Source organism: Gymnoscopelus microlampas, assembly GCF_963454915.1.
Source record: "Gymnoscopelus microlampas genome assembly, chromosome: 2".
NCBI lineage: Eukaryota > Metazoa > Chordata > Actinopteri > Myctophiformes > Myctophidae > Gymnoscopelus > Gymnoscopelus microlampas.
The window spans coordinates 21,243,084-21,258,909 of record NC_139939.1 but is presented as its reverse complement, the minus strand read 5'-3'; the positions used below and the strand labels follow the sequence as shown (position 1 = coordinate 21,258,909).

Here is a 15,826-nt window from a genome sequence, read left to right as displayed (position 1 = left end):
ACACACACGCACACACACACACACACACACACACACACACACACACACACACACACACACACACACACACACACACACACACACACACACACACACACACACACACACACACACACACACACACACACACACACACACACACACACACTACTTAGCTAATATTTTTCAGATTAGCCTATAACAGAAAAATGCATACAGGCTATATTTAAGTTTTGGATTGCTTGCTATTATCATAGAGTTAAAAGGCTATTAAGAGTTTGGCTACACCAGTGGTTGTGGTTCCCAAACAGTGAGTCGGGGTCCATTTGTATGGGTCGCGAGTAAATATCCCTTTTTTTTTCATTTCCTACTATGAATTAAAAACAAATTCAGACATTTTTCAAAATAATTTCATAAATAAATGCCAAAACTTCCATATATTTGAACACAAATGTTTAAGAAGTTTGTTTGGGTCACAGGGAGACATTACATTTCTCTTTTGGGTCTCGAGCTAAAAAGTTTGGGAACCACAATAGGCTACACAATGAAAAATCATTTAAATCTAGACCAGTGGTCCGGGGACTACCAGTGGTCATTGAGGAGGTTCCAGATGGTCCCCAGCTAAATGATGAAAGAGGTGGTAACCAAATGGACCCTTATAGATCTTTAACTCTTGAAAAAGCCAACTAAATGGACCCTTGCGGCCCGTAATATTTGGTTTCATTTCAGTCTCAAGAGTTAAATTATTGTTAAACATCTGCATTAGACTACTTAATTTACAAGAGGTCTACACAATTAGAGCATGTAGAATAATTGTTATTTTGATCAAAGTTTGCCTGTAATCTCTCCTATGGTACCAACATCAACACAGCATGGAATTGTGGACAGAAATCTTATCCAAGGATTACAAAATATTCTAAGTTTTGGGCCTGAGAGTCTAAATCTCACCAAATGGTGGTCTGTGGCTCAAATGCCAAATAAATAATGGACCTTGATATGAAAAGGGTTGAAAACCACTCATCTATACTACAGATTTTTCAAATGTGAAAAGTGAATTAAAAATGAATGTCCACTTTTTTCTAGTCCAGACAGCAATGTGTTTAATATTGTATGGAGTAGGCTAGTACAGTGGGCGTTGTCTTGGATTTATTTCAGAGAATAAACATACTGTGAGTCAGACATTTGCATAAATAACGGAAAGTGAAATTGATCAATTTCATTTCAGCGAGACTTTTTAATAGGCTACAATGGGCTAAACACAATAATGTTAAAATGTCTCAGTCTCTTTTATTATTTCAAAGCACAGTGAAATAAAGTAGAATTACTTACCATTTTTACAGTCTTGGGTTTTTGTTTTTTTCGAGGAGAGAAAAATAGTCTGCATGAGAGAAGGAACAAGATGTAAAAGCGGAGAAAAATGCAGATGTGACATATTTTTTATTTATTGAAACAAACTTTCAAAGGCTGATCCTTTTTTTGTCTCTACCGGCAACCCAGACAGTCTGCCTTGTCAAATCCGTAAAGTCTGTCTTTTTTAGTAGCCTATTACGCAGGTATAAACGCTACCCCGTCACCTGTTTACAAGTGAAAAGTGAACAGTGGAAAGTTCTAAAAGTCAACCAGAGAGACCTGAACTTGAACATACCGTTATAAAGGAGGTTTCTGTGAACAAGGCGCGGTGGAGCAGGACGAGGAGAGGCTCGATCAGTGAGAGAACAGAAAGAGAGAAGAGAGGAAACGATACAGGCAGCAGAGTAGAGGAAAAGTCCACACTGACCACACCCCAGTGACGACATATTATAAACCCACACCTCTCATATGACACTATAACCCCGAGGCAGTCTGGGAAATGCGGTCTTTTTGTTTTATACAGCCAATGCTATTCTGGGATAAGAATATCGATTGGCTGGCTGGCTGGCTGGCTGGCTGGCTGGATGCACAATTGAAAAGCTTGGCACATGCAAGAAAGTACTGGATACACCATTTTATTATAGGTACAAGGAAGGACTAATTGACACATGTGTCAATGCCACATATTAAATGGTGCATTTATATAGCGCTTTTATCCAAAGCGCTTTACATAGATCAGAGAAATCAAATAGTACATGGCACTGGGGTCATTACATACACCAGTGGTTCTCAAACATTTTCATGTCAAAATGTATGTTTTTCTGAAAATATGTTGTAAGTGAAGATTTGTCTGAAACTTATTCAAAATTAAATTATTCAAAGATATTCCCAAATATAAAAAATAGCAGATCTACAAGATCACAATGCGTTGCATTGCGATGTATTGTGAACTTGTAGATCTGCTATTTTTGAATAGCCAAAGCATATAGGGCTTAAAGTGGTTTTGGTGCCATATTTAAAAAAGAATTGGGGGGACCCCCCTGAAACCCCTTCAAGGATCCCTGCGGGTCCATCAAACCTCACTCTGAGAACCACTGACATACACTGTTTAATGAACTTTAAACTTACATATTGTACAAGATTCATAACATCTCCACAAGCACACACACACACACACACACACACACACACACACACACACACACACACACACACACACACACACACACACACACACACACACACACACACACACACACACACACACACACACACACACACACACACACACACACAATTTGTATAACTATACTTGTGAGGACCAACATTTTAGGATGGGAATTTTATGAATGCGATTTTCATCGTTTTTTGCCATGTTTAATCGCAAGACTAAAGCCAAATAATTAACGATCTACAAATCAGGTATAACTAATACAAGTACAGAGAGAGAGAGAGAGAGAGAGAGAGAGAGAGAGAGAGAGACCCATATTTGGGTCGCAGACCCAATTATATGGGTTGTGAGAAAATGTCCCTTTTTTGTTTCCTACATTTTCAAAAGATTTTCTTTCTTTTTTTAAAGAAATCGCTTTTTCATGAATTAATAAAAAGTCGAACATTTTCAAAATAATTTAATATATATAGGCCTATATAAATATATATAAATTAAGAAGTAGTGAAAATAGCAGATCTGCAAGTTCACAACGAGTCGCATCGCAACACATTGTGAGCTTGTAGATCTGCTATTTTCACTACTTTGGGTCCAAGGGAGACATCACATTTCTCTTTTGGGTCTTGTAGTGAATATTATACAATGGGTGTGAATAACACACCTGTGATCATATTGCATGCGTGTGACCTTAGTCAACCTTTAAGATGTCTCTAAAAGTTCATGCACCTTTTCTTATTGTAAGCGTAGTAGTGTACTAAATTTAGGGAACTTCAGAGAGTTCGTGTCCTCTGAGTTTGGGGAACTTCAGAAAGTTTGTGTCCTCTCTTATCTTAGTCTAATCAATTAGGGTTGAGCAATTTGTGTAACATTGACATATTTGCAGAAGAACACGGTTATCTACAAGGACCACGATGTTCATCTTCCAGCAAAATCAACGGGGAGGACATTTGCACCCTGCAACGCACAAGAGGCTTTAGCACTTGTGCAAAGAAGATGACCACGGCACATCCTGCTACCTTAGTCTGTGGGCCTGAGATGCTGCGTGTTCCGCTAACCACCTAACCATGAACTTTTGCACCCCTGATCACAATACACATATAGAGAGGCTTCCTTGATTGTAATCAGTTTAAACCGTCCATTTGAGACCGCCTCAATTGGGATGTTCCACATTGAACTTGTATGTATATATATGACTGTCTGTCTTTCAGTAAAGTAGAACATGTTAACCTTGGATGCTTGTTTGAGACTTAATGTGTTCCCGATGCATCGCTCTTCTTCTATGCTGCTACAACTGAGACATCACCTGGTATTTTCCTATGAACTTCTCTCATCCACATCATCTGACCAGACTTTGAATGACGTAGAGAAAGAAAATCGCTACAGGTCTCGAGCTAAACGGTTTAGGAACCACTGGTATAGAGGTGAGAGTGTTTGGATGTCAGTATTAACAGTTAATCTGTAGTGTCAGTGTCTGTGAACGTTGCGTTGCAGCTCGCGCAGTAGGAACCAGAGCAGCAGAGCGAACAGGATGCTGAGAGACAAGAAGAGACAGAGGTAGGTCACCGCGCTCCATCCCCAGCCAGCAGCTAATGGAGGCACCCCGGACACCTCACCGAAGCACACCGGGACATGCATGGTTGGGGGCGTTTCTCAAACAGAGGGGTCGGGCGTTACAATTGTTCACAAGACGTCAGAGTCACAAAATACATCGGGTCCAGACTTCGGTTGACACAAAATGCGGGTCCTTGCGCAAAAGCCGACTGAGACTCGTGCAAAGTTTAAAGATTTACATGACAACATTTCTCAAAGTCCTGTTCATCAGTGGTCTGACAGCATATGACTTGAACTGAGGCTGCTGCACTTCACTCTAGTTATTTGTTGATAAAAGCAAGGTAACCAACTACTATTAGGAAAAACTAGAGGTGAGATCAGATAAAAACACAATGCACTCAGAAGACTCAAAGCAGGCAACACAAGCAAAACTAAACTGAGTAAGAAACACAAATAAGTTCAAACTCTTTATATTCTATCATGACAACAGAACATAATATAATGTAAAACGTCAAAACAAAAGTTTCTATATTCTAGATTCCTAGTAGTCCTAGATGTGTACTCTGGGAGCAGCGATGCCCATGGGTCTGCCCACTGTGGGCAGAGCAGGGGAAGCAAATTCCATCTCAGTGTAGCAGCCAGTAGTACCTCTCAGTCTGTTGTCCATCGATAAACTGTTTTCGAGTAGACCTACAGTGGTGGACCACTCCTTGTCTAGCCCAGGAAAAAGCAGTGGTCCTTTTCTTCCCAGGTGTTGAGACACCTGAAAGTTCAAAGCTTCCTCACAGCCAAGCAGAACTCAGATGATCCAAGGCTGCTGAGGTGGTCACCACGCCCCGCTCATCCACAGTTCCTAGGTCCAGCTGCGGTCTTCACGGTGACTGCAGTATTCTTTTGAACAGTTGATGCTGGTTTCAACACACTGTATAGGTAATGTCCATTTTAGAGGAACAGGGAGATAACATAGAATCTCCCTCTTTTATGTCGGTGAAGCACAAGCTCTGTTTCTTGCATGTATACCGATGGAAACTCTGTGTGTGCATGTGAGTGTGTGTGTGCGTGTGTGCGTGTACTGTGTGTCACACAAAAGCCCCCACCTCACCTATGCACTAGGCATCCACCCACATGCGAGCCTCCCACACAAACACACACAGCATGCCATGCACGCCCTCATGAGTGACACACACGCGTCACGAGAGTGAGCCCTTTGGGCACAGAAACACACACTCACTCTCATACACATCGCCTTTGCACCCGTCTACCTACACTCAAACACAATCACTCAGCACACACCTGCACAAACAGACACACACACACACACACACACACACACACACACACACACACACACACACACACACACACACACACACACACACACACACCTGCACAAACAGACACACACACACACACACACACACACACACACACACACACACACACACACACACACACACACACACACACACACACACACACACACACACACACACACACACACACACACACACAATGGCCCCCTGCAGGTATATTTGATCAATACCTGGTGGATTCTTCTGTCTCCACGTCTGATTACAGCCTATTCCCAGGTCCCACCTCACATTAATACACGCTGTGAACGCTGGGACACTGACATTACCCGTCTTCTTCACTTTCCAATGGTGGTGGGAGCAAGGGGGCAATATAAATGATAGTACATTATATAAATACAAGTTACTCATTAACTCCTACTATCTGGTGTTAATGGATCTTATCAAATACCAAGCCTTTATTTGTTCTGGGTGAGGGAAGTTATAAAATGAGCAAGAGGGTGATAAGCTGTATAAACCCTATAGGGTCATCTCTAGCGGTTATATAACTTCCAGTTTACCTCTGTACTCTTCTCCGTCCCAGCTCTGGTAGTTACCAACTATGATCCTCCAATGGATGCTATTAAAAATTTGCCCGGTTTTCGCAGATCTGGTGGAAACTGCATCTTCCTGCTACGCACCTTAGACATGGAAGGGTCCACAAAGAGATCTAAAATTAGAAGGGCCTTATAAAGGATGTGGTGAGGGGGGTAGGTGGCCGCTGTGTTCGAATAGCTGTTTTTCTGTTGTTTTTTTGTATGTCACATTGTTGCATACTGTTGTATTATTATGTAGTGATTTTATATGGCTGCCTGCTACAGTACCTTTTAAAACAAATGTTTGATCTCCTGGTAAAATAAAGGTAACATTAAAACAAATTAAAATGATCCAACCTTGCAACTAGGTGGAAAGACAATTGAAGACAGAAGATGTCTTCAACTGGATAAGCTTGGGCAATGAGAATGCTTATATTTACTGGGTGAGGAAGCACAAAGGCATGCTGACTATGCAGATGGCATTGCCCTTGTCTCCGGCACTGCAGAGAAAGGAAGAGAACTACTATTGTCAATAGAAATAGAGTGCATATCGGCCTCAAGCTCGAAAAACCAAAATGAATGGCATTTAATATGGAGGACAAAAATTGTCTGGCCAGCCGGACGGTGCTCGACTCAGCTCAAGGTATGGGATCTGAGGGTCTGGAGGGCACTTGCCCTGGTGAGGAACTCTGACATGGGAGATAACCTCAAGAGGCAGCTGTTCATGGCTACAGTGGAGTCAGTAGAGTACTACTGTACGCTCACTCAAAGTACAGCAGGAAAAGACCCCCTACGACACAAGAATGCTACGAATGGCTCTTGATCACCTCTACGGGGGCCTCCCACAGCCACAAGTCACAGAAAAGCAGGAGCAGCAACCATGTTTGCCGGTTGAATACACATCAGTCGTTTGTGTTTCCCATTGTGAGCTCCTAAAGAAGTGAGGTTGCTTGTCATGCCACTTCATCATGGGATGCCATGCGAGAATGCGGACTAGCCAGCACCAATTTGTGACTCCTGAATCACTGCCCTCCACTCCCTCCTATAGCATCAGAGCTCTGGAGTGTTGTTAGCTCCGCTGCCAGGCCGTAGTGTGTCTACATAGGTGGTGCATCTCTTTCCCCTCCTAGCTGCGCCCTGGGTTGGCTCCCACAGTGTCAGTTTTCTCGCTACCAGCTCCGGGTGCCTGACATTGTGGTTAGCGGTTAGGTAACACACGCACGCACGCACGCGCACGCACACACACACACACACACACACACACACACACACACACACACACACACACACACACACACACACACACACACACACACACACACACACACACACACACACACACACACACAGAGAGAAACCCTATTGCATCATGCTTCAAGTACAATGTTACCAAACGACTTCAATCCTGGCATCTCTATTCTGGGCATGTCATTACAAGCAAAAATTATATATATATTTTTTCCTTTTCAAACATTTTCAAGAATATTTGAAAATACCTTATATGACCAACAAATTCACATTGATGCATTGTGAACACAAGCTATTTTTCTTAATTTTTTCTTCAATATCAGTAAACAGGAATGTGTGTTTTCAATTAGTCTAAAATGGATAACAATTAGTTTTAAATTGAATGGGCTTATAAGAGGGGGGCATGTCTGATAAAACGCAAAAGCCAGAGTAGATGTTAAAATGATCCCAGAAGTGTTTTAAAATGAAATACCCCTAAAATATGCAGCACAGATGAGCAGATGCACATAGCAACAGGCTACACTACAGAGCTTCCCATTTCCAATTTACCGTACTATGATAGATCTACGATAGATGATGAATTCAATACATTAGCTTATTTTAAACACATTTAATATGCGTCATGGGTTATTTATAGCAGGGCTGAAGGCGACACCTTAAAGGAAAGTGCCAACATAAATGGTCGCTCACGGATGCATGATATACCAGTCAAGCAGCATCTGAAGTGCGCAAGGCTTTCCAATGTATCAACACACGTCAAGCAGCAGGTCCAGATGAAATTCCAGGGCGGGTCTACAGAGTATGTGCTACAGAGCATGTGCTACAGCACTGGCGGCCTGTAGCACTCACAATCATAGTGAGCAAATGCTTTGAGAAACATGTCAGAGCTGATCAACATAATGACCCCCACTGATTGACCTTCCATTGCAACATCACTGCACACTGCCCTCTCACACCTGAGAGAGACAACACTATAGACTACAGCACAGCTTTCAACACCATAATCCCCCACAGACTAGACACCAAGCTCAGAAGCCTAGAGCTCTTCTCCAATCTCTGCAGCTGGATTCTGGACTTCCTGTCAGAACTATATCAGGTGGTGAGGATGGGATCTAAACGACACAGTGATACGGCCTGATTGGCTGAGACAGCCTAGAGGTGGAGAATCTGAAACAATGGTCTGAATGGTGTCAGGGGAAGAACCTGGCTCTTAATACTGACAAGACAAAAGAGCAGTGGGTTAAAATTCCACACACATAACTGAGAAACTGACGTACACACTGAACGAGTGGTGTAGAAGGCTCAACAATGCCTCTACTTTCTCCAGGCTGTCTCTCACTTTCTCAGGTGAAGAAGGCTGGCATGGGCCCAAATGTCCTGCGGGACTTCAACAGAGGTACCACGAGAGTGTACTGACTAATTGCTGTAATGCCTTGCATGGAAACTGTACTGACCTCTACCGCAAGGCAATGCAAAGGTTTGCAAAGAAAGCCGAGCGCTGCATCGGATGTGACCATCCAAGCCTCATACGACTAACACTGTTTCAGCAAAGCTTTCCGAATCATCTAAGGTCCGAGCCACCTCAACCACAGATGAAGTAAGTAGCCACTGGGCCACTGGCAGCAGGCTGCAGACAATTACCGTACACACATGAACATGAACATGCTGACCAAGGCAGAAGCAAAGCCAGAGAAAAAGCAATGCTTGGGAAGCGCTAATCCCCCCCCAATCAAACCCAACCAAATTCAAACAGCCAGCTAGCAGCACAGCCGACATTAATTTCAAAACAGGTGTTATTTTCTGTGAGTAATGTCGTCAGACAATGCGTTACCCAGTTAAACCCTAGTGCCCCATTAATGCGTTAACCAGTTAAACCCTACGTGCCCTATGGCTCTATACTAGATCCGCTAGTAACCTGTGTGTTTAGAAGATGCCACCCAAAGCATAGAATTATAAAGTTGACCTTTGAGCCACTGTAGCCCTAGCAATGAAGCACTTGAAACAATTGCTCTGCTAATATAATTATATGATGTTGCATTGCCCCACCCATGATTGTATAATATTAATACTACACTATCATCATATAGACGCACTGTAGACCTGTTTGATCGCACAGTGAATACATTCTCCCCACAAATGAAGAATATTGTTGTCTCGATGTGACGTAGCATATCTGTGTAATTTATCAAAGTGTTCCCTGTTTCCTCTCAGCTTCCTCCTCACATAGGCATTAGAAACAGCCCTGTATAGGTACTGTCCACTCCCTGGAGAAAACTACCAAAAAGCACACAGATCTGCACACAAGTTGTCTGATCCACCATCTGATTAACCCAAAGTGCACATGAAAGAAGCATGTGTGTGTGCATCAGTAGGCACTCTGTGTGGAACACAGCAAGCATTCAAGCAACATACTGTAGCAGGCATGTACTGGAACAAGCATTATCTGTTATATCTGTTTCAGATGGCACAAATCAAGGGCATAACCATCTTATAGGTGTGGGGGGAACACAATATTCATTTAGCTCAGTTGGTGGAGTGCTCACCTTTTCATCACAAGGTTCTGGGTTCAATACCAGGCCACTGCCTACACTCAGCATATCAGTGATCTTGCTATGATTTCACCAGAAGAACAATGGCCCCGATTCACTAAGCAATTTACGACCATATTTTGATCTTACCGGCATTTAAGACAATTTTCTTCATGCAAAATGTTGTCTTAAATGCCGGTAAGATCAAAATATGGTCGTAAATTGCTTAGTGAATCGGGGCCATTGACTGTACTCGATGGTCAATGATCGTTTTAGTTTGAGATAGGCTATATCTGTGAATATTCCTAGATTTATGAATAGGATTAACAAGGTGGTGAATAAAGAGGCGAATAAGAAGTGCCAGTTATTACTGTAACTCTCTCAATGTAGCCGAGCTGAGGCATAGGTGTGCAAACTCCCATGACTGTGTATCAATCGACTCATGCTGCTTCATAACATTTGTGACAGGTGAAAATTTTAAGGAAAACTTTGAACAACTCATTAGAGAAACAACTTTAATTTGTATATACAATATCTATATCTAATGTGTAAAGTCTTGGCCATATCAAATATATGAAATTGTATGCCAACATCCTGCAACAAGTGTTTTGGTACTAACACAACTACAGTACTGGAAACAATGTCATGTATGGAGCAGATAGAAGACACCAGATTAATTTTGAGATAGATGGTCACTGTTTGCACAGCAAGAATGAAAGCACACGGACGCTTGAACTATATTCCAAAGGTGATGCTGGAAAAAAAGCATTGAATGTCAGGGGGGACACGTTATTTTCTGCTTTCATCTATTAAAATAATACAATAATCATCGCCTACACAGGTGGAGATGATTGTATGCATTGTAAAAATAGGTGTGTGTGTACGACTCATGTTTTACTCTTTTGCTCTGATGGATTGGATTGTTGCGACGGGCGATTCAAAAAGTCCCGGCTACTCCCCGAGGTGAAGAAATTTGGTATGGACCCCAAGTTCCTACAGGCCTTAAGAGCCTTCTAGGTACTACCAAGCGCATCCTGACTGGCTGCACCACTGCCTGGTATGGGAACGGTACTTTGATGCCATAAGACCGACCTTAAAAGGTACACCAAAATGTAAGCAACGCAGCTAATCAAATTAATTGTGGGTGTGTTCATTTTACTGTAGGTGTGTCAATGTACATTTACATTACTGTTGATTACTGTCTATGCTCTTTGGCACACCCATGGTTCTTGACATGCCTAAATCTGACACCACACCCATTATTAATTTGATGGGCTGCAGCTGCATTGCTTACTAAGACTGCCTTGTTCTGACCCTTCAGAAGGAGTTTTTAACTTGAGCCGGACAACAAACAACACAAACAGTCCAGGGTTTCATGCCCTAGACGGGTACTGTTCCCGAGACAATGTGGAGTAATCTCTTGATGTCTGATGTCCCATTTCCAAACTCTCCCAAGTTCCCAAAGAAAGATAGATATGTTAAAGTCCGAGCAAAGCTTCTAGGTGAACGTATGGCAGAGCGAGAGCTTGCCAAAGTTTTCAGGAGAATGAAAACATTCCCCAGCTCAGCAGAGCAGATAGCAATAATGTCCAAACAGAAATAAGATTTTATTTTCACCCAAAAATAGCCTGAGTAATGCCTTCAGACTAGGCCTGTTTGACCGCACAGTGGATACATTTCCCCACAAATGCAGCATTGTCTCCATGTAACGTGAAAAAAATCCCCCAGCTCTCCCAAGTTGCTTGTGATTGTTGCAAACATGACTGGGACCTTTAATAAAAAATATTCAGGTTAAAATATTTCAAAAGTATAAAAGACTTCAAAAAAACTAAAAAAGTCCTGGCTACTCCCGAATGAGATTGACATCTTGAGGAGAAAAATAACAAAAAGAATAAAGAAACGACAATAACATAACTGAGCTCGAGAGAGAGAGAGCCCACTAATAAAGAATAGTGGCAATAAATAACAGGGCTCTCCCAAGAAATTGAGTCCACTAATGTAAATAAAAACTAAAAAAGCTCTGGGTCTAAGTTGGGAGAAAAAAATGTATAAATAAAAACAAACATAAGTGTTCTAAGGTGTTGATAGTGAAGGCTAGGCCACTTCAGTTAGTCTGGTCATCTGGTATTTAGAATCAAGTGAATCATATTTCTTACATGTTACAACAATGCTTTCAGGAGTTTAACATCTTAGATGCTGACTATGCACAGTAGTCTCTCAAGGAGATCTATATCCTCCATTTCCATCATTCATTTCTCAATGTCTAATCCTGTTGTGGCATTTCGTCACTCACCATCCTGCTGGTGCCACACGGTTCTAGCAAAAAAATTGTATTTTCTCCCAGACTTGTTAGTCATGTGCCTAATTATGCCACTATGCTCCGTAGTACTATCTATTCACATCTATAAGCTATAAGCTCACAACACGCTGCATCCGCAAAGCATTGTGAGCTTATAGATTGGCTATTTTCGGCATTCGACACTGTCGTACGATCAAGTATAAACCCTCCAGCCCGGTCCATTTCCATGGAGCTGCAGTTCCCTGGTTGACGGCCTCCATATTCTGGTGAATGTTGGTTATGTAAAATGATCTTCTGGAATCTCAAGATGAAAGCTGAAATCCGGAACTTGAAAATGTGAGTTACTCTGCCCGAAAGCTCATGCAATGTCTACCCCTGGCCAAAAAATGGATGATTGGTTCTTGGATGAGAGTACACCACACATAAAAGTTATGGATTGCAAATATAATGTCCTCCAGTTCCTTCATTGCAGAATCCTTACCAATTTGTGATTAAATGCATGTTTTCAGAAATCGGTAAGGTGGACTTCATACATTATTTAACATAAGCTTCTGGACTTTTCTTGCACTGCTTGCAGGTACTCTGACTTCTACGTAGTCTTTGTTCTTGATGTGTTTGGAGATTCAAGTCCTCAGGTCTCACTCAGGGTGCTCCTCTCTGTATCTCTCAAACTGATTAATGTCGTTCTGCTTTTGATTCATTGCAGCCTCCAGGCGCTCCTTCCGGGCCACTTTCCCTGGGGTATCTAAGATAATCGGGAGGCACTGGTACTGATGATACAGCTGTGCATAGTTGGTCTTCAGATCTTGGAGGATGGTCTCTCGTTCATTGTCAGGCCGATCGGCTTCCTGCTTCCTCCGTTCTTTAAGATCGCTGTCAAAATCTTCCTCCAATGACCTGATTGTTTTTCTGAGCAGTTGCAGGTAGTCCTTTTTCCTGATGTATTTGTATACAAGTCCTGAGTGCATAATCTTATTGTCCAGCCTGTCCATCTCCATGGGGCTGTTGGCTATGAAGATGGTCTTGCAGCCCTCAAAGAGGTTAATGTTGCTCTCAATTTGATTCATTGTAGACTCCATGCTCTCCTTGCGGGAATTTTTCCCCGGGGTATCTAAGATAATCGGGAGGCACTGGTACTTACCATACAGCTCTGCAAAGTTATTTTTCAGGACCTCGAGGACGGTATGTCGCACATCGTCAGCCATCGGGTCTTCCTGTCTCCTCTTCCCTTCTTTAACTTGTTCAAACTCATCCTCTAATTTCCTGATCTGGTCCTTGCGATGCAACATGCAGTCAGGGGTTTCTCTATCTCTGTTGTCTCTTGGGGTTTCTCTGTAGTCCTTTCTCATGACGATGTATCGGGGGAGAACTTAACTACGTGAGCTTGCGTTTTCCCTTCCTCGTACAGATTCTCTATTCCCACGTGGTATATCCAATCTTGAATGTGATTTGATCGAATGGGCCAGTATATATAACACTTCACTGTGGTATAGTGTGACGTCACTGGCCCTGCCAAATATGGTGTCAACCCTGGCTTGGAGCATGTTGCCACAGTTATTTGTTTAGTAGTTTGAGACATCAATGTAACATTATCTCCACCAGGCCTGGCAGAGATTCCTGTTGAAGTTATTACTCTGCCTCCAGGCTGGGTGGATCACCATCCATGCATGTGTTATCAGCCATCAGCGGACACATCCAGGATACTGTGGAACACCACCACGGCTGTCGTTCACTTGCAGGTGTATGTAGCAGAAAGCTGCAATAAAATAAATATTAAATACGTGATTGTAAACTCACAAACAATATTTCATTTCTCTAACACAATTATTATTATTTTATTTTTTTACATTAATACAAATCTTCTTATCTTATATTAAAATTTGACTGGAAGGTGGACTATGGGTGGACCATGGGTGGGTGTCGCAAACTCTGACATGCTCATATACGGAGACCACTTTAAACTATTATAAAATGCATTCACGTCAAGGACGCTCACATGTAGACATGTATTTGTCTTAGCCAGAAGTGGAGAGTATGTTTTCGTCTCCGTCCTTCCGTGTGTCCGCCAAGCTAACATTGGTCAAGCTTCACGTGACACGTGACAATATGTTGAAAGGGTGTGCTTTGATTGGCTAGCGAGACGCATGATGAAATAGAAACCTATAAATAGGTGTGTCACTTCAAAAAACATTTATGTTTTTTGAAGTGAGCTTCCATCAGCCAAGCTAACATTGGTGTGACACGTGACAATATGTAATATAAATAGGTAAGACAGGATTAATCAGGAACAGTACTGGCGGAGACCTGTGCTCCGAGGAGCACATTTTCTAGTTGGCTATGTATTTGGTTACGGACCCCTGACCTACATCTAAAAAAACTGTCAGGGACCCCCCCTGACGATTAGTGTTTTTCAAAGACTTCCAAATGATTCCAAATTCTTCACAGATTTTCACGAATTTTCAAAACTAGTGTGATGCCTGTTGGGAGCACATACCTCTTCAAGCTATGCAATAACCGTTGTCAGATAATTTAGTGAAGTACCCATTATCATTGTATTGGAGGCCAGTCTATGATGTCAGGACTATGATGTCATATCGATGACATCAGGGATCTCCATATAGGCATAAAAGGGACACACACTGACAGACAGCCAGCCAGACAGACAGACAGACAGACACACAGACAGACAGACAGACAGACAGACAGACAGCCAGACAGCCACACAGGCAGACAGACTGCCAGACAGACATGGAACCCATGCCCATCGGTACCCGTTGTAACCACTGTACCTGTTGTCCTAGTTGTATCAATTTCTGTGTCCCTTGTTTGCCCAATTGCCCATATATGGAACTGTTCCTCATTTTTGCTGGTGACCCCTATGGAAACCCCATCAAGGTAAGTGGACAGCTAACAAGTGCATCTACTTGAGTAGGCGTACTGTACATTGTTTTAGTTTTTTAGTTTTGTTTTTTTGCAAGCTCAAGACTTTCACTCTTTCAAATAGAAATCCACTACATTTCTAGGAATGGACTCTTGGGACCCGAACTTAGAAAATATATTATGAATAACCACTTAAGCCCTATTTCAAATAAGTGAAACTAGCAGAGCTTGTAGATCAGCTACTATTATTGTTCTGTACTATTAAAGTTCTGAATGTTTTTTATTTTATTTTTTACAATTAATTGTTATAAATTTCAATATACCAATACATTGATATTAAAAAAGAGAATATAGCACTTCATAATTTGTACTTTCGAATACTTGAGAATTTACTTGACTTGAGTATCAATGGCAAATGTAGGCTACTAACTAATCAGTCAAAGAATAAGCTACAGCGACCTCTGCTGGAATACAGGACACAGAGAGCGCTGATGCAATGCGAAATAGGATGATATCATATAATTCAGCACTTTTCACCATCCTCTTTTAGCTATTATTAAATGTAATTGACTTTATATCTAATAATGTGAAGTAGCCCAGTCCAGGGACTCATACTGTATACTAATATTCCGCAATTTCCGGTACAGGAGTAGCCATGGATCACACAACGGTCGTCTGTCACGACCGTCATGGATGCCTTTCAACCTGGTGTTTGCACTTTCTCCCTTCTTGACCCGTACATCTACATAAACGTTCAAATTTCAAATATAAAGTACTTACCTTATGACCACGGATGTTAAAATTATGTACGACCCCTCAAAAGTTCCCGTATCTTACGTATTGTTCAATAAAAAACATTTAAATCTAATTGGTGGCCATTTTCTCATAGAGTTAATATGTATCAGAGTGCAATACACCTCCCAACCAATAGGATCACG

The 15,826-nt window shown here is 41.9% G+C and overlaps 1 protein-coding gene across 1 annotated transcript in view; it reads right to left on the bottom strand.

Moving 5' to 3' along the window:
* anxa5b (annexin A5b) overlaps positions 1–1,730 on the bottom strand; it is a 15,540-nt gene extending 13,810 nt beyond the window's left edge. Inside the window, exons 1-2 of the mRNA XM_084079821.1 lie at positions 1,625–1,730; positions 1,309–1,357 (exon numbers count right to left, since the gene is read on the bottom strand). Of these exons, the coding sequence (XP_083935947.1) occupies positions 1,309–1,311 (3 nt within the window). The 5' untranslated portion in view covers positions 1,312–1,357; positions 1,625–1,730. The remainder of the gene's footprint in view (positions 1–1,308; positions 1,358–1,624) is intronic.
* Between the last annotated feature and the right edge of the window lie 14,096 nt (positions 1,731–15,826).